The 19,956-nt window shown below is 43.1% G+C and overlaps 2 protein-coding genes across 2 annotated transcripts; one reads left to right on the top strand and one right to left on the bottom strand.

Annotated features, from left to right (window-relative positions):
* Positions 1–581: 581 nt before the first annotated feature.
* Positions 582–5,382, bottom strand: SPRY2 (sprouty RTK signaling antagonist 2). The gene is made up of 2 exons (XM_004754432.3): positions 5,252–5,382; positions 582–2,371 (listed from the first exon to the last, which is right to left on the bottom strand). Exon 2 carries the CDS (start codon positions 2,318–2,320, stop codon positions 1,373–1,375), a length of 948 nt encoding a protein of 315 aa, XP_004754489.1. The 5' UTR covers positions 2,321–2,371; positions 5,252–5,382; the 3' UTR covers positions 582–1,372.
* LOC123389459 lies at positions 3,736–5,563 on the top strand. Its single transcript, XM_045070892.1, has 2 exons — positions 3,736–4,172; positions 4,523–5,563. Exon 2 carries the CDS (start codon positions 4,856–4,858, stop codon positions 5,561–5,563), a length of 708 nt encoding a protein of 235 aa, XP_044926827.1. The 5' UTR covers positions 3,736–4,172; positions 4,523–4,855.
* Positions 5,564–19,956: the final 14,393 nt, after the last annotated feature.

Here is a 19,956-nt window from a genome sequence, read left to right as displayed (position 1 = left end):
AACTTTTGGTATCATGGTGATAAACTTAAGTCTAAAACCATACCGGCTGGAAAAAACATAGCCACAATCAGCTAAGTCAAGAAAACATTTTTGCCTCATTGATCTGTGTATACTCATACCAGGCAGAGGACAGTCAATAAATGTTGTACTAAACTCGTTTTTCTGGTCCTGAATTAGCCTCATGGCTATTCATAATACTTAATTCCGTATATAAAGAAAAAAACCTTAATTGTTAATCTTTTAGGGAAGTCTCCAGAATGAATTAGTTAAACATTTTTTTTTTTTTTTAAAACATGCAAAACAGAGGAAAGCCAACAGTCTGTAAAAGGAAAGAACAGGAACAATGATCTCAGGATTAATACACCCGAGTCAAGTGCTCAGTTATTTTCCTCCCAATTACCAGAATTATCTCTAGGGGGGAAAAAAATCCCTGAATCTCCCCTTTAAAGAGCCTTGTAGGTAAGTGAAACTATTTCATTGAAATGCTAGTCTTGACATGAAATTTGGGTTTTTTCACTTCAAAAACAAAACAAAAAAAAACCAAAAACAAAGAAAAGGTAAAATAAGACAAAACAGTTCAGTTTAATTTCAAACGTTAATATATTTTCTATTTTATATTGAACATATGCATCTGTAACCCCTCTTTTGCAGCAACTAGCACATCCTCATAAAAGGGGCAAAATTTGTAAGATGCCTCTTAAAATAAATATTCTTTTTTATAAAATAATAAAACTTCAAATAAATATTCTTTACACTAAACAATATGTTGAAAAAATTAGAAAATAAAGGTTGAATTTTACTGTAACTGTACAATATACATGAAGTCCAAAGGGAAATCAGAGTCTTACAATAAAGGCTTTCTGTAAGGCAAAATACAATCTAAAAACATACTGATTGATTCACATTCTTCCGAATGTACAACATATTAGTATAATATTTTGTGACTGTGCCATATAGTATAGCACAACTTGTTTTTCACAGTTGCAAATATTACTGTATATACAAAAATATAGCACATTATCTCTGGAGAAAACAATGGAAAAAAAGTCATTGGCTAATTTACAAATTTTGCAAGTACTATTCACAAACAAAAACTTTACCTAGGAGTGTCTGTTGCTTTTAGCTTATGCAACACATGGGTCCCCAAGTTCCTTATCCCAAACTCTTGAGCTCCATTAGCTAAGTTCTAACAAGCGTATCAGTTAAAATGGCACATGGACAAAAAGCATTTCACTGCAAACAGCGAAGGATATCCCAACCCTCTATTAACAGTGCCAAGATTATAACTATTTAGTTGGTTGCATATGTGTTAAAAAAAAAAAAAAAAAAAAAGGAACAATCCTCATTACTGTCATATTCCTGATTCATGGTGCTATGTTGGTTTTTCAAAGTTCCTGGGTGGGACAGTGGGAACTTTGCAGCACACTGTGTTTGAGTTTTTACAGCGGCATCCAGGCCTGTTAACCCGGTCATAACACCCCTGGCACAATTTAAGGCAACCCTTGGCTGGAAGATAACACCATAAACAAGGCAAAAAGAGGGACATGACGCCCATGGCAGACCAACGTGTACAACAGTGAGACTGGCTGCAAGAACACGGGTTGTCGGCACAGTTGTCCTCGTCATCATTAGAACAGTGATAGAAGAGACCTTTCACACAGCACACACAAGTCCCATAGTCAATCACGTTTTGGGCTGAGCAAAGGCACTGCTTGTCGCAGATCCAGTCTGATGGCAGCGGCCTAGGGTAGGTGCACTCCTTGCACTTGCACTTGCCACAGTCCTCACACCTGTAGGCATGCAGGCCCAAATCTTCCTTGCTCAGGGGCTTAAGCTCACCTGGCTTGAGCTCGGATTTGGGCTGCACACGGATTATCCCATCAGCAACAGGCCCCGAGGAGAAAGATGGTCCTAACAGTCTCTGTTCAGAGGAACTGCTGCTGTTACTTGTCCTTGTACTGCTCCGAGACCCCGAGCTGACTGTGCTGATGGACCTGGACAGAGGGGCTCGTGCAGAAGCATGGACCTGTGGTTGCTGGAGCCTGGGAGGCTGGCGGTGCTCGGGCAGACCGTGGAGCCTCTCCTGTTTGTGCTGAGCAGAGGGGCGAGGAGCAGGCTTGAGCCCAGGTCGTGGGACCACAGTAGGCCCCTCTGTGTACTCATTGGTGTTTCGGATGGCTCTGATCTGATCCAGAGACAACACGTGTACCTGCTGGGTGAGGGCATCTCTGGGGTCGGGCTCCCCACGCTGCCGGCCAATGTCACGCGACGCCCGCAGCAAGGACTGGGACCCGCTGCCGCTCTGAGCTCTGGCCTCCATCAGGTCTGGGAAGTGTGGTCACTCCAGCGGGCTTAGAACACATCTGAATTCCTGCAGAAACCAAGAGGAAAGAGCTGGTTTACACTCCAGGATACTTCCCACTCTCCGCCCACCTGAATCAACTCTTGGCTTTCCACTCTCCCAGAGGAACAGGATTTGAAAGGGAGTGGCCACGGAGGGAATTACAATAGCCATACATGATCATCACTGCCATACCAGAAAGTAAAAATTATGACCGGGTACTGACAGTTCTTTAACCTTGCGATGTGTAGTTAACGCAAAGCTGATCTTTGTTTCAATCACGTAAGAATTGGTTCTCTATTCAAATAAACATAAAACTGCAAGGTTCAGGTTCACGGTAAAGACTGCAAGAAAATAACCTTAGAACACAACACTGCTGCCACCAGATGCAAAAGTTGAATACTTTTTCAAAATCTGAGATGGGTTTAACTTTGTCGTGGTCACTTTTGCCTTAAACATCAAAAAATGCAGCCTAGAAATTCTTGGTTCTTACTCTGCTTTTTTACATCATACACCTCTAATTATAATTTAGCAAGTATCCTGCAACTTTTTAGAATACCGTAGAATGAATGTGACTTGCAAAAAAGCAAATACATGACCCCCCCGAAGTTATAAGTTTCACAACAGTCATGCATTATTAACTATATAGTAGCAAAAGTTATAAACTAAAAACAAATCCATTCCAACCCTGTTAAGGTGCCAGGAAAATGAGAACCAGCAAAAAGAAGACAGGAACTTATTTTCAACTTCTCAACAACTTGTGGATCAAACATTTTACAATCGATAGCCTGAGAAAGCATCTTTAATTCTGTACCTAAGACTGTTCTCCCTGTTTTAGAAATCAGTTATGTCCAAAAATCTTAACTGCTTTGCCTGTTTCCCAAAACTTAATAGTTTACAACCTAAACTGACTGGGGATAACAGGAAGTGTTTCAAAGATTCGTGTCACGTCTCCAATCTCTCATTCTGACATGTAATCGCTTAAGCTGCAATCTCTCTATAAATGTCCAAACTATCACCCCCCTTTGCTAAGTCTACAATGAACAAAAACGGGCCCCCGATTTTTATGAGAGACACAGGCAGGTGACACACGCCTCCCAATTCGGACCAAGGCAGAGCTGGAAACCGGATCTCACTTCCAACAGCAAGGAAGACAAGACCACGTAGATCTTTGCTTTCACTCCGTTTAGCGGCTCTATCTGCATCCCAACACCGTCCCCAGCAGGTGGGACACAGTCGGATCCCCAGGGGGCCTTTTTTCCCGGGAAACTGACCCAGCCCAGGGGCCAAGCTGCCCTCACCCCGCACACAATCCTAAGACTGACTGGAAGGCGCGGAGCGGGGGTGGGGGTGGGGGGGACGCCTCAGTAGGGGACGTGCCTTGAAACGCTAGAGCACACTTCCCCCTCTCTACCTCCCGGCTAAAATATATCCCATCCCAGAGAACTGCTTGCCAGCTCCCGAAGGGAACCACTCCACCCCCAGGCAGAGGTCACGCAGCCCACCGCAGGGCGTTCTGGCAAAGGCCCTCGAATGTCGGGCACAGGTTTCAAGCCCTGACGCCAAAAGCCATGTCTCAGATACACTGCCGGGACAGAGGTCGAACCCACGCACACTGTGCGACTCCACCATGCACTGTCCGAAGGCGCACTGCCTGCAATCTGCACACCCCATCTGAGTGGAGAGAAAAAGTGAAAGAAAAATTGCTTTTTTAAAAGAAAGAGCAATTCCCAGAGCCCCACTGCACAAGCCAGGCGTGCAGCACGCAGATCCCTGCGCTGGAAACTTTCCGCGAAGATTTGCTTGCCTTGGAAAGTAGCATCTTTGGGAGGTAGGAGATTTTTTTTTTTTTTTAAACAAAAATGATTATTGCCCGTTCCTAGCCTCCTTTGCAGCTCCCGCCGCCCACCCCCCCACGCTCCCCCATTCCCCACCCGGAAAGTGGTTAGAAACCTCCATTAATAACAGTGTGTGATCAGACTAAGGATTAAGGGAAAAGGACTTCAGCACAAGGGTGGGGCAAACACAGAAACCGCTTTGTAAAAACGCACAAGATTCCGAATTCAAGGCAGCAGCAGAAGCAGGAAAAAGTAGATAAGTAGATCAGGCCATCAAAGGATATTAAAAAAAAAAAAAAAAACAAAACAACAACACCTAGCCTCTTTTGCCACCTATTTTCAGGTAATGGAAAACGATCGCGACCGCTTGAGGACTTTCTTCCTGTGGTAGGTCAGCCCAATCCTCCAAAAATAAAAAAAGCGTGACCCAAGCCGACCACAGAGAACGGAAAAAAGAGAGAGCTGCACTTCCGAACCGCAGACCCGGCGCCCGGCAGGGCGACGCTTCCACCCGCACCGGCTCCCCTCTGTAGCCGGCACCCTGCCCATTTTTCACCCGCGGGGTTTCGCAGCCCCCGTGAGGCGAGCGACCCGCGCGCCCTCAGTCCCGCCGGCGCCCCTGCCTCGGGACGGTCTCACCCGGGACTTGCCTTCCCTGGAGAAGAACAGGTTAGAAATGCGGGCGCCTACGACGGGGACCTGGAAAACACAAAGTGTTTCCCCCTCCCTCTCCCGCTCTCTGCGCCGACTTCGCGGCCAAGGCAGGGCCAGCAGCCGACCCGCGACGAGCAGTCCGCCACCCCAACCCCCCAGAGCGCGGGCGCGTGGGGTCCTGGGGCTGGGGACGACACCGCGCCCGGCGCGCACTGCAGCCCCCGCCGAGGCAGGCCGAGCTCGGATCAAGGGCAGCTCCGCAGGCAGCTCCCTGGATCCCCGCGGGGAACCTGCGGGGTTAGAGAAAGGGAGGCCTGAGGAGAGACAGAGCCCACTCCTGGTCCGGCTGCACCTACTCCATGTTGCCCACAACGCGCCGGCAAAGGCGCCAGGAGGGGAAGAGCCAAACGTGCCTCACCGTGATCGCGGCTTTGCACCAACCCCTCTCCCTTGGATTCTCGTCTTCCTGCGATGTGCAAATAAAATCCAGCCCCGATGCAAACTTTTCGCCCCTTCTTTCCAAACTCTGCTTCAGTCCAAGTTCCGAGCAATCGGCGGGAGGGAAAAAAAAAAAGGAGGAAAATCCGGAGCCAAGTCCCCAGCCGATGAACACTCCGGGGTTCGGGGCTGGGGGCGACCCCCCTTCCAGAAACGCACGCGGAGTATTTCCTTTTTCTCAATGAACTGGAGGCCGAAGCGCCAACGGCTAGTCTCTTTTCCTGGCAGATGAGCGAAGGAGAAAAAGAAAACCGCCTTAGAGAAAACCTAAAGCCAGATGGCCAAGCCGTGCGGCCGCGGCCGCGTCGCCGCGGAGGCGGCGCGGGGGCGCGGGCCGGGCCGGGCGGGCGCGGGGGCCTGGGCGCTGCGCGCTCCGCCGGCCCCTGTCCTCCGCTCGCGCTGCGCCGCGCGGCTCTCAGCGGTGCAGACTGGGCGTTGTGGAGGCGCGGCGGCGAGGCCGAGGCGGGGGCGGTGGGTGCGGAGGAGGAGGTGAAGGAGGAGGAGGAGGAGGAGGGTCTGGGGCCCGGCCGGGGGGGCTCGCCGTTGGCCTGCGCCCTCGCCTTTCCGGAGGCAGGGAGCTCTGCGGCGGCCGCGGCAGCAGTAAATGGCGTCATGTGGATCCGAGGCGGAACAGAGCAGTTGTTGTCCCAGAGGATATATCGCATCCGGTCCCAGCTCATTGGCTCCGCGGGGCTACATTCACTCACACTTCAGCGCCCGCCAGCGCTCCGAGCCGCAGGAGGCATTCAAAAGGGCAACCGCGCCGCCCCGCGCGTCCCCGGGCCGGTCCTGCCGCCCGGACGCCGTCACGCGGGGCGCCCGCGGGGCCGGGCTGGGCACGGCGGGGTCAGTTTATCCAGTTTCAAGGAAACACTGACCTTAAGGTTTCCCCAGAGGCCATGAGGACGAGCCTTAGGCTCGCCCTGACTTAGGGAACTTTCTCCTGGCCATTGGGAAAAGGGAATGAGCATTGAAAACGAATCCCGGCCACTCAGTGTTCGCATTAAAACAACAAGTTGCAGGTTTTAAGAGTTTGTTCGGAATCCATTTCAAGCCCACCTCTCTTCTTTTCTGTTCCCCCTCGAGGGGGCGACGCGGAGAGGGGGGCGGAGGGGAAGGGGAGCGGGAAGTGAGGTGGGAGGGCTATTGGTTTATTCTTTGTCTACTGGATTAACCCGATTATACACCAGGCACCGGCACAAACCGCCTCCCCCACCTCGGAGCCGTGTACGAGAGGAGCGGAATGCAGATTCGGGTTTCAAGTACTTTATGTATGCTCTGACCGAGATTTGCTTTTGATGGTGTCGCTCTGGAGTTTTTAGTTTAGTAGGAGATTTTGTTTTATTTTTCAAGGAGAGTTAGCTCCTATAGATGGAGGTTTTTTGAAGATCTGTTTTGGTTGACGCAATAACTGAAGGACATTCTACAGTCTCAGCCTTTTAAAAATTAGTTAATAACACAGACACGATATAGCTCAAGGTCGACAGGACGGGCTTCTGAAATGGGAGGGGGCTTACTGTTCCACGGCAGACGTCCTTCACTTAACCAGGGGTCATCCTCCTCCATTCCTGACTCTCCCTTGTCACCTAGAATATTTCCCATGAAGATCCTATTGTACATTTTGAAGGCAGTATGCATTTTCCCGCTTGAAGATGTAGAAATATTATTAAGATAGAAAATGCATAGGTATGCACTGCTCTAACTGCCTTTCGTTTACGAAGAAACGTGCCCGTACGTGGGAACACCGGTGGGAAACTAACCCCCCGCCCCACGCCCCTGACACTGAATTCTAATAATTTACAGAATGTGCTTACTTTACAGGGCAGTACGGTCAAATCTCCCGAATAGCACCTGCCCTCGTGCGGGGTTAGAGTTCTTGAAATAGTGCTAGGAAAACGTGTTGCTTGACTCCCAGCTTCGGGCTCCAGTTCAGGTCCGTTTGCAGCTAACCTGGCACTCGCTGCCTCCTCTCGGGCTCGAGCTCTAGACTGCCCCAGGCGCGCTCCCCGCCGCGCTGCGCTCTCGCCCTGCCTTCTCCATGTTTCTCTAGGGCGATCCCCACTCGCCCTGGGTTCGGAACAAGGGATGGCAGGGGAAGTGGCATGTGTTATTTCCGGGTGCTGGCCTACGTCCCCCACACCTCGGGAAGGGTGGACGAGGCTATATCTATCGTCCGGCTCTGCCGTGTCCCTGGGGCTGAGGTTAAGGGACGACCGGGCCTCCACGGCCCGGGCAGCCCGCCCCACGCCCAAGTCCTTTGAGCCTCGGGGTGAACACAGGCGCCTCTGCGTTTATGGCCTAATCGGCCACCAGGGGGCGCCCGACTGGCGCGGGGCTGGGGCTGGTGCAGTCGGCTTTACCTGGTACTGGATGAGGGCAGGGGAGGGAGGTTGCTCTCTAAAATGTGTATTAGACCGGCTGGTTCAAAATGAACAAAAGCCGGATAGCTTTTCCTACCGTCTCTTGGGACACCTTCCGTGTGGAATATGAGATGAGATACCTAGGTTCGAAAGAACTCCAGCTTTTACCAATGCAAAGGAGTTGGGTGCCAAAGCCAAGGTGTGCAAGGCTGGTGGGCAACTCGATGCCCCTTTGGGGGCAGCAAGTCTCTGGCAGAGCAGGTGGAAGAAAAGCCTTCTCTTCGTCTTCTCAAACCCCTGCACCCAATGGCTGCTTCTTAGGAGACACTAGTACCCATGGTACTCTCCCACCCCGCTGCAGGAGCTTTGCGAAAACACACTGTTCTGGATCAAAGCTGGATTTAAATTAGGAGCTTCTGGCTGGTCAGAGCACCTTATATTTTTAATGAGTCAATAGGAAAGAATCTAGGAATTTATATTTATCTCTCATGAGCTAGAAAGAATCCCATGTAAGCTAGCTCTCCTCTCCTTCCCCCACAGCCTCCAGTTTAATTGACTGGAAAAACATTTAACCTATCACTTATGCACAAGGTAAAAACAAGAACCTGTTGCATTCTTTCTAACTTGCTCTTTATTATTTATTTAGTGAAATTTTTTTTTCAGATGTAGACTATACATCAATATATTGTGCCCCCAAATTTACCCCAAATTATAATGAATTATAATCCTGGAGAGGAATGCTGTTTGTGTGTCTGCACGTGGGTATACAGACATAATGAAGTGTTTGGTGCAGCTCTTGCAACGTGTACCCAAATTAATTTTCACATTGCATTCCAAAATTATAACTGGGGTTCATTCTGGAAGATACTTCAGGATTATTAAAGAATGTTATGTAAAACTTCAGAGTGAAGCCCCATTTTCAAAGGTGCTGTGCAAGGTTCTAGGAAGGCAGCACTGCTCGAACAGGCATTACCATTTGCCTAATGTTGAAAATACAGAATCCATGGAAATTCTTGCTGCACCCTTACCATTCCTGAGTTCTCAGGTTGCACCAAGTAATATGCTTTCTGAATCCCAGCTCTTGAACAAGACAGCGTGTCATATATTTAGGATCTCATCCCTGCACTCATTTTATTTTCTGCATTCGTTTATTTGGGTTTACTTCATTTTATGAATATAATTATCCTCAATTTCTTTCTTTAATGGGGCTGTGTATAAACCTTTGTGAAATTTGCAACCTCTATTTTTTGGTAGAGGGCATCCACAGAGGCAGTGTAGACATGCTTCTTTACCAGTAGGTATGTTGGCTGAGTTAACTCAGAATTTCAAGGTTACATTTCCTCATCTAAGCTTTTGATTCATGTCGTAGGCAAGGGAGAACATAGCTTTAAACAACTCTAGTTCCAGTTTCTTTGTTAAAGTGACCAAATCACTTGGCCTTACTAGGTTCTGACTCAGTTTTGATAACCAAAGAGAAATTTTGCAGGGATATGACGTGTTTTTGAGACAAAGAAGAATTAATAGTTATTATTTTGTTGTGTTTGCTTTATAACCAAGGCAATTTATTTATGTATTCACACTTAAAACTGGCCCCAGAACACGATAGTGTGTACTGCTTCTGAGAGTAACAATCTAGGTCTTTCAACCATCATTTCTCCTCACATCCCAAATGCAATAGAAAACTTAATTTATGCGTGGTCTTTTCTGGGAAGAACCTTCCTAAATTAAAGAGCTTTGCAATAATGGACCTTTTGATTTGGTGGCCATGGTTGTGGTCATTCAATTTGATTTGGCTTTGATTTTCCAAATTCTATTGATACTGTCTCTAGGAGGGTTTGGGAGTAACTACACTGAAAGTTGCAAAGTAATTCAAAATAGACTACTAGGGTTCTTATCTATACAGCCTGAAGAACCGGAAACAGTTTATCTCTGCATCTGACCTTCTTCAAAGACGTCCCTTATCCCTAACTAAACTCAGAGAAAGATAGGGCGTTATCCCAGGGAAGGAGTGGTCTTGATGAGATGACTTTGAACTGGAGGCTCCTGTGAGTCTTGTCTTTCTCAGAGATCTTATGTTCAACCTGAATCCACCTGGTGGTTTCAACTGGTTAATCAATCTTCCTGTTACATCCGTGCACATTCCTACTGCAATTTATGCAAAATCAAATGTGGATTGAAGTTCTCAAACAAGGCAAAACACAATTTCTTTGCTGGCCAATAAGATTTTCCTCATTATATTTTTGCAGGATTTTTTTTTCTCCATTGGTGCCCATAGTTCTTGGTCTCAATGCTTGGAAGAATGAAGAAGTAGACCAGACAGAGTGGTGGGTAGCAAAGCAGGGTTTACTGAGCAATAGCAAAGTGATAGTACAAGGTTCCCAACAACAGAGGGGACCTGAAGGGTTGACCACCAGAGTTCCTAAGTCTAAGGGTTTTAATGGGGTTGTTGGCAGGCTGTTTCAATTGATTAACCCTCCCTCTGCCTGTCATCCAATCAGATTTTGTCACCTATCATGGGGAAAGGGTGGAGGGCTCCTTCCTGGGTGGTGTAAAGAATGGTTTCCTCTTAGGGCGGGGCCCCTTGTCCCCTGCAGGCTTGCCTTCCAGTTATCCTTCCGTATTTCTAATTTATTTGTCCCTTGAACTCTAGATTAAGCTTTTTCCTTTGTAGGACTGATGTGTGCAAAGAAATTCTGATCAGTGAAAACACTGCCTTGTTGCTTTGCCTTTACTTGAGTAGCCCCAGGTTTATTTGTTTTTCTGTTTGTTTTTAACTTTTGATCTACTTTGTTCAAGAATCTTTAAACCCAATGCTAAAGCTTGGATTATAAGCTTATAAGTGAAAATCAGAAATTAAAATGAGTATTTGGATATTACTGGCGAAGCCTAATAGCAGTAGGAAGATTTTAAACTCTGAACAAATAGGAGGTTTGGGTTATACATTTTTCAATATGTGGACACTTGATCAAAAGAACATAGGAAGTTCAACTTGTTTTCTAAGGAAGATGTAGTTGAAAAGATTCCACTAAAGTCATTCTGATGACCCAGACATCGCAATGTAGAGGATACTAGCAAGCCCTGATTTAATTTCAGTTAACAGGTCAAATCTAAAAATGTTTAATTCGGTAAATGGAATAAGAGTGCATGCAAATTTAATTTGTTTCTTTGGAAAGGAAGTGTTTTGAAGTTATAGGGAATTGTGAATCATTTGAGAATATTGTGGTGTTATACGAAACAACTTTTCTATCTATACACACTCTGTGTTGAGTGTGACTGTTCCAGGGATCTGGGGAATGTATATCACAGCTGCCATGTACTTTCTTTGTTATGGGCCTGAAACTAAAATAGAAAGATTCTTCACCTTCCCAGTCTTAAAAAAAAGAAAACACACACTTTAATCTTTGTAAACCTTAGGCGCTCAATAGCACATTTCAATGAATGAATGAATTGAATGAATGCAATTAAAGTAAGTCAATACTTTTTGTCTTAATTTTGTAACAGCAAATTAAGAGTTTTTGAAATTTTCTTAATGACAGAATTTAAGAGTCATTGCACTAGCCTGGAAATTATCATTGTGTTTTGCATAATTATCAGGAAGTGACTGAATCAAGTTTGTTAAGGCCATGACTTTTAATCGCTGAAATAGTAAATATTATAAAGTTAGAGTAAATGTTAATGGGAGTATTATGCAATAGGAAGGAAGCTTGTAGGGAAAAGCTATTCTTAAACTATTTAATAAAGCAATTAATAAATAGGCTGATAAAGGGTAGCTAGAAAATATAGGTGAAAGTAAACATATGAATTTTTTTACTTTGAAAAGTGCATTTGGCAAAAATATGATTATATTAATAATTAAAATTAAGTACTAATCCATAGCTTCAAGTTAACAAGTTAGCACCGGGGGTCGGGCGGGGGCTATACCTGAATGGCTCCGTCAGTTAGCATCTACCTTCAGCTCAGGTCATGATCCCACAGTTGAATTCCGTATCAGGTTTTTTTTTTTTTTGCTCAGTGGGAAGTCAGCTTCTCCCTCTGCCTGCTGCTTCCCCTGCTGGTGCTTGTGCTGTCTTTCTCTGACCAATAAATAAATAAAATCTTAAAAAAAGAAAAGGAAAGTTAGCACGGGGGTGCTAGGCTGGCTCAGTCAGCAGCATGTGACTCTTAATCTTCGGGTTGTGAGTTCGAGTCCCACGTTGGGTGTAGAGATGACTTAAAAATAAATAAACACATAAACTTAAAAAAAAAAAAGAGCAAGGACACATTTTAAACACAGTTGCAAGAAAGGCACTGATTAATGAACAATTTTGACCTTCACATTTTAAGTGAAAATCTCCTTGCCCTTTTGAGAAATAGCCTTCTCACCCTGGTTTGACACTAGGCAGAGACGTACTTGCATTATACCCTAAAAGGTCCTAAAATCATGCATTTGAAAAATTAGAAATTAAATCTTCAAAATTATTAATCTTTGTTTTTTTAACTGTAATTTCTAAAATAAAATGATACTGCAGGTTGAAATCACAAATATCCTAATAGGTTCTGGAGGCTTTGGGAGTTTAAGACATCTGAATTTGGATTTGGTCTAGCCACTTTGGGCAACTCTGATCACTATCTTCTAATGCTTAAATTCCACTCTGGCTTCTTGTTACTCCTAGGATAAAGATCCAAGTCCTCAACCCTGCTTCAAGGTCCTACGGTCCAGCCTCTTTCCCATCTCAGCCTTCTGGTATACCACATTCATCTGCTATCCACCCCACAGCTGTAAGTACTACCTTTTAATTGCTCCAAAGTACATCTACTCTGTCACAGGGCATTTGTACATGCTATCCGCACCCCCCCCTTCACTTTTCTGGCCTTTCCCATATTAATTCCTACTACTCTTTCATATATCAGTTGTTTTGTTCTCACGGAAGCTTTATTGACCTGAGTAGGTCAAGTCTCCTTTTTTCTCTCCTGACCTTCTTTGTTACAAACATACATGTGATTTTGTGATTGATTAATAACTGTCCTCTTCACTGTGTTCTAAGCGCCATGAGGTCTGGAATCCAAGTAGATTTTGCCTACTGTTTTACCTACAGCACTAAAGGGCCTGGTGCAATTAAGGAACTCAGACATAATTTTCAGATGAAATGAGTCAATGAATGAAGAATGAATGGGATAATTAACTTTAGTTCCCATTTGTAAAGGGGTTGCTGGGAGGATTGGATGATGTAGAGTATCTCTAGAAAGCCTACCCTATGGGGTACTCTCAGTAAGTCAGCGTGATCATTTAAACTAACTTGGGTTTGATAGTTTATTTGATAAAATCACTCTTTTGCCTCCATATTTTCAAAGTTTTAAAATCAGTAAGCACAATTTGCTTTCTTTTGTGTATCTTATTTGTTTGTACTCATGTGGAAATAAGAATCTGGGTTTGGAACAAGTTTTAATGACTGTATTTAGCTATATTCAGCTATTAATAGTACTTCAATAGAAGTCTTAATCTTACATTGATTTGTTTTTATGTATAACCTCCTCAAAGTAGGTAAAACACTTTAGGGAAGAAGGGACCTATTTAGCTGTTGTGGTTGTTTCTGACTGGAATGTGTATTCGTTGAATTCCTTGCTCAAGAAATCTGCAGGCTTGAGAAATGTGAGTTCCTTCTTATTTGAGATTGGCTTCAACATTGGGGGGCTTGTCCCACACTGAATGTAACTGTGTATTTTGTGGATGGACCCTTGTGTCTGAAATGGTATTGAAGCTCCATCTTGTTTGGAGGAAGATGTATGTTCACTTACATTAAACGATATGTGCAGAGGTATTTGTTGTACACCAGAGCGCTGTGATATTTCCCTGTCCTCAATTCTTTAGGTTATTGTGAATGTGTAAAGGTGAATTTGCGCATGACTCAGAATAATAACAATCAAACACAATTCTTAGGGTTAGAGTCTTGCACTATGCAACAAGGCCTAGTCTACAGCATTCTGGGAAATCAAGTAGATATTAAGTATTCTCTCTTATTTAATAACAGCAAGTACGTATCAAGCAGTCTTATTTAATATCAACATGGTGTGGCCTTCTGGGAGCAGAGTTCCTGTCTTCGTGGCCTGGGGCTGGGAGCTGCTGGCTCTATGGCTTCGCTCAATGGGTCTGAGATGTGAACCAGCTAGTTTCTGATAGCAAGGAGCTGACAGTCTAAATGAAGAGATGAGGCAGGTAGCCATGAAGATACCAGAAAGCCTTTCAAGGGAATCTGCTCAGCCAGTTTTCCTCAGCTGGGTGCTCCTGAGGCTTGAGGGTGGATGGACCCAGTGGAGGTAATGCTGACGAGGATCATGAAGGAGGCAGCTCCCGAGCAAGGCTGTGCGCTAGTTGATCTCTTTGGGCCACAGGTTACAGGTGTGTCATTTTCTTATTTTGACAATACAACCTTTTTTATTTTTCTTAAAAATTTTATTTATCTATTTGACAGAGATCACAAGTAGGCAGAGAGAGAAGAAGGGAAACAGGTTCCCTGCTGAGCAGAGCCCGATGCGGGGCTCAATCCCAGGACCCTGGGATCATGACCTGAGCTGAAGGCAGAGGCTTTAACCCACTGAGCCACCCAGGTGCCCCCTTGACAATACAACTTTTATGTGCTCTATTAAAAGTAACATTTTTCAGGGCACCTGGGTGGCTCAGTCAGTTAAGTGTGTGACTTCGGCTCAGGTCATGATCTCAGAGTGCTGACATGGAGCCCGGCATTGGGCTCCCTGCTCAGCAGGGAGTCTGCTTTTTTCTCGGCCTCCCCACCCTCCACCTCGTGCTCTTTCTCTCTCTCTTTTTCAAATGAATAAAAAAAAAAAAAAAAAAAAAAGTAACATTTCTCTGAATATATACTGAGAGTGTGGGTAAAAAAGGCCCTTGTGTTTGTAGTACTGTAACTTTATAGTTCAGCTAAGTTCAGCTGAGTTCAGCTAAGATACTTCTAGATAGAAGGTAAAATATTTTAATGGCACTAAAGAAATTTATAAGTATATTCAAGACATCATAGGGGCATTTCAAACTCAGGCATGACCAGGATTTTGGCCAAAAAAAAAAAAAAAAAAAAAAAGATTTTGTTCATGTATTTGACATGCTTTTCTCAAGAACTTTATAGAATTGTTAAAATAAGTTGTTTTTATGCCCTACCTTCTTGATCACTTTTCCAGTTATGAGTGGATCATGATACTCCTGAAATTTAAGATAATACAAATATCCTGAGCCCATGGTACTTAAAGGGCAAAAGATATCTTCCATGTGGTGGTCACTAGCATTATAGCTCAGCAAGTATTATAAATCAAATCAGCTGGGATTGGGAATGACTGAGTATACTTCAGTAACAGTGTGGATTTTACTCAAAATATCTAGTGTATTTTGGTGACCACTTTTCATCAGATCCCCCTTATGGTTAATAATTGATGACTATTTTAAAAATCCTTTATAGAAGTGTGAATTAAGCTTTATCTAAGACCTAGCATATAGTTATCCACATTCAGTTAGAAAGTTGTGATATATAGTTTTTCAAGTAGTACAGGTCCTTGTTTTGTTTTCAAAATCAGTGGTTCTCAGCTCTGTCTGCATATTAGAATTCTACTGGGAGATTGAAAAACAAATCAGATAGTAAGATCTTTTATATAGAGCCTGATTCAGGTTGATTTCAAGGAGGAAAGTTTTATAAATTTTCCAATCTTCTACTGCTTTAGTTCCCTTCCCCATAGTGGTAGTAAAAACTGGGAATAAAAATATTCCTATGTCCAAGCATCATTGTGAGGATTAAATGAATAATGCATGTAGAATGTTAGAAGAAGTCTGACTTATAATAACTCTTCAATAAATGAAAGTCATTATATTATTATAATGAAACCATAATGGAGATTCATAGCTCACTGAGAACAAGAACAGAAAATGGAATAGACATCAAACAAAGCATAGATAGACGGAGATGCTAGAACAGGCTCGTACCTGCTTGCAAGGGCTGATCCTGGATATCTCTTCTCATCTCTGCACTTAGTGACATTAGGTTTGAAAATCAGCCAAGGTGGGTACACTTACAACACAGAAATCACCAAATCCTAAAATAAAGGTTTTCTTTTCGTTTCGTTTCTTTTCTCTTTCTTTCTTTCTTTCTTTCTATCTTCCTTCCTTCCTTCCTTCCTTCCTTCCTTCCTTTCTTTCTTTCTTTCTTTCTTTCTTCTTCTTCTTCTTCTTCTTCTTTTTGGTACCCCAGAGTTTTAGTTATTAATATTTATATCTACACGAGGGGGCCAACACAGTTGACAAGGAAGTCTGGAGTGAAAAACAAAATATACAAACTTCATGATTTGGCCCGGATGTGGTCCTGGTCAATCATGGCATCTGTCTGTCATTCATGGTCCTATGGGCTAAGCTTTGAGTCCCAAGGGGTGATAAATCAAAGACCATGGTTGTCTTTGCCTGGTTTTGAACCTAGAATCATTAGAATGCGATTGAACTCTTAATTAATCATTGCTTCTAAGTTTTGAGGTAAATTATTTAAACCTGTTCTCAAAAACCGAAGCATTTGAACTCACAGAAACAAGGAGTAACATGGTGGTTGCCACAGGCTGGGCAGGAGGGGGGAGCAAATGGGACGAGATTGGTGCAAGGGTACAGACTTTCAGTTATAGGATGAATAAGTTCTCAGAATCTACAATACAGCACGATGACTATAGTTAATAAAAGTGTATGGTACACTTCACCAAAAAGAAAAAGAAGAAAAAGAAAGAACAACAGAAACCATGTGAGGTAACGGACATGTTAATTCACTTGGTTGTGGGAATCATTTCACGATGTATACATGTATCAAATCATCACATTGTATACTTTAAATATATTACAGTTTTTTCAATTATACCTCTATAAAGCTAGGGGAAAGAACACTAAGGATTTCCGGGATATACCAGGGGGCATAGGAAGCCACAAGATAAACATGGCGCACCCTTTTCAACTCACTTATATTCTTAAGACACAAGCAGCTAAAAATGCTGATGACGATGATGATGATGGCGAGGGCAACCATGATGATGAAATCCCACTTGAGCCCTACTTGAGGTTACTTTTGGAATGCTCCAGGAGCATGTTTATAGTCCTTTGCCTTGGTTACTCACGTGGAAATAGTTGGAAAATACTGAAATGGCAATGTGCCTCAGTTTCCTTATTTATCCGAATAGGATGATGGTCAGAATGAAATGAGATAATGGATTATAACCATATGGTGGTTGTAGTTAGCTCCTCAGTTTTCAAGAATATTTGTTGCGTCAGTTTGTGACCTATGAACCTAGGGTAAGTTAGGCATCCAGCCCAGAGTCTGAACTTTGTCTGCCAGCCTTAGTACTCCTTAAGACTCGTCCTAAGAGACTCTGTAAAGCTAGATAGACCTAAAGAGTCTCCCTGCCTGAAATTCTGTTTGTGCTGATTTCCAGATAAATCATCATTTGTTAGTGTTCAATTTTACCTTTATTTGACTTGCTTTAACAAAAGAGACATAGTAAATATTTTCTAATAATGACCGAAACATTCTTTACTTAGGAAATTATACCTGTTTTGCAAAAAGCAGCTTGCATCATTCTGCTACTTCGTAATAGATTTAAAATGTGCAACATTGTTATTTTGGATTATTTCCTATGAATCTATGAAGAAAATCATGCATATAAAAATGTCAATGTGATACTTTTAATTTCTTGCTAAAAAAACCTAAACCGCAATTTTATTATTGTAGTAAGAAAAATAAATCTCATGATAGTTATACAGTTAAATTCAAATAGAAATTTACATTTTCACAATTTCTCCTCCTGGGAAGCAGCAGGTATGTAAAATTATTACATATTGTGTTTATGCTGCATGCACATTAAGTTGAAGAGAAACCCCTGAAAGTAAGCTCTTTGGAACCCAGACTTGATTGCCAGGCTGAATACCCTTGGAAAACAAACTCTCTTTGTCTGAACATCTGAAAGGTACCAAAAGAGAGTGAAAACCAGTTTTACTTTTTTTTATTTTTTTTTTAACTTTTTGTTTTTGTAGGAGAACCCACAGTGGAAGAAAAGATCACTTCCTCCATAGACAGTCTATGGGTTTCGGATTCTGTAAACTCTGCCACCCCAAAGCTAATGAAATCCTGTTAGATTTTCCCTGTCCTCCTTCCTGATTCCACCTTTTCGATTGTCTCACCTTTTAAAAACTTGATTTGTATTTGTATATACGTGCAATCCTCCGGTCATTGTTGGGCTTTTACGCAGGCGCTTTTCACCTACATCCCACTCCTTTTCTCATTTGGCAGCCAGTTGGGCTTCTTCCTGCCTTGAATACCACATTCCCTAGTTATTCAAGCTCAGTCATTAGCACCCTGTCCCCCTACTAAAATTATGAATGAAAAGCCTTGTTGTTCTTTACAAATAACTCAGGCTTCCTCAGTCAGTCAAATTCGAATGGAAGTGACTGCCAGACAAAGGGGCGGGGTGATGGACAGTCCTCACAGCAAGTCATCAATGCCCACAGGAAGTTTTTTAAGCCACAATATAGGTAGAGAGAGTTGGGCGTTCCCAGAGGACAAGCCTGCAGAAGGGGGCTGGGAGCGGCGGGCGGTTGGGGGGGGGGGGTTCCCCTTTGTGTCTGTTTGGATCTTAGGAAAAAAATGTCCACAAGATGCAGAGACAACAACAGACAGAGTCAACTTTGCCCTAGCAAGAACGTAAAAATCGTTCCATGGAGACATCTACCTTGCAGTCATTCTGGTTTGAGCTGACACACGCAGACAAAAGTGAAGGCACCAACCATTTACTCGGTTTTGAATGGCGAGAGGTGCCAGAGTGGGTTACAGACTCGGAGCTGCACACCTCCCTGCTGAGAAGTTGCATTGTCTTGGGTCCCTTTTTCACAACAGGGGAAAAGGTAATTGACAGCCCGATTGTTTGGCTGCTGTTTTAAAATCCTGGAAGGCCCCGGTCACACGTTGTCAATAATAGCCGTCGGAGGTGCCGAGTGAAGAAGGACTGTTCAGGAAACAGTTTGAGCCCTTCAAGTGGACAGGCCTCAGTGACTTTTCTTGCACTCTGGCCGCCACAAGCAGCTCATTCAAAAATAACCTTAAAGTAATAAATCAAACTTGTTTCCTGAACTATACAAGGAACAGCTGGTTATTTTTCCTCACTTTTTTTTTCAAAGACAAAAAAAAAAAAAGAGGTTTTTTTTTTTTTTTTTTTTTTTTTTTTTTTTTTTTTTTTCTACAGGAAATCAAGCATGTCAGAATTTGGCAAAGCAATTTGGATGATTTAACAGCTAAACACTTCTCTTTTTAATGTTATGCTTTCATCGGCCTTTTTTTATTCAGGCTTTTCAGTTTTGCATTCTGTTTGCTTCCATGAGTGTCCCTTATCTGTTCTCTCTCCTCCCTTTGGCAAGGAAAATGAGTTTACTATCCTGCCGGAAGAGTTTCAGTGTAATTTCTAGTGGATTGGTCAAGTCGCTGCACTTGTACAGCTAAAATTTGTTTTCTTTCACAGAGAGAGTTTGGATTTAGATCTATAGCTTCACATATTTGTTTCTCGTGAGATCCATATATTTTGAAGTAATGGTGACAAGGCAGTTTTTCTTCAGACTGTTGATTTAGAAACCCCAAGCTAGTACATATGTCGTAACTGAAGTAGTCTGGTATTTTAAGAAAGTACATTTTGGACTTTTTCTGTCTCTTTGTGTCTCTGTGTGCGTCTCCCTCATTGACTATGTTTGCTCTCTAGATTTTGGAAAAATCTTTCAACTTCTGATTGACATTAAGAATAATTAGAAATTTGGATATAAGTAGGTAACGTAAAACAATTCCCATCTGTGATGATTACTATTTATCTTTATTTTATAGATGACTGATATTTTGAACAGATCCATTCTATATGGAGATGTTTTATGGTCACTCAGAGTGTGCATGTCAGAGATTAGCTTTTCACAATTTGTGGACATTTAGAATTAAGAAAGAAATGTATTTTGAGGGTCTGTCAGATTGTGATGCACTACCTCTCTTTCAATTATTTTAAACACAATTGAACAGTCAAGATTAGATATAAAGATTATGTCAAACCTCCCAGTCATGCAATATTTTGACTGCTACCTAAAAATTTAAAAAAGAATTTGTGGTCACAATTTAGCATTAAGTGAGAGATTATAAATTATCTTTGGATGTTGTCCCTTAATAAGTTTATTTTTCTCCTTCATTTTGTTAAAGAGATTATTCATTTGTCATAAAACACTTGTAATAAAAGG

This window comes from Mustela putorius, unplaced genomic scaffold (genome assembly GCF_011764305.1).
Source record: "Mustela putorius furo isolate JIRA1106 unplaced genomic scaffold, ASM1176430v1.1 tig00003974_pilon_pilon_pilon, whole genome shotgun sequence".
NCBI lineage: Eukaryota > Metazoa > Chordata > Mammalia > Carnivora > Mustelidae > Mustela > Mustela putorius.
Note: the sequence above shows the minus strand (reverse complement) of the source record. Positions and strands in the feature narration are given on the sequence as shown.

What these genes read in the sequence shown, in the direction of transcription:
- LOC123389459 (XM_045070892.1), top strand. Translation starts at nt 4,856, where the DNA reads ATGCGGGCGCCTACGACGGGGACCTGGAAAACACAAAGTGTTTCCCCC.
- SPRY2 (XM_004754432.3), bottom strand. Translation starts at nt 2,320, where the DNA reads ATGGAGGCCAGAGCTCAGAGCGGCAGCGGGTCCCAGTCCTTGCTGCGG.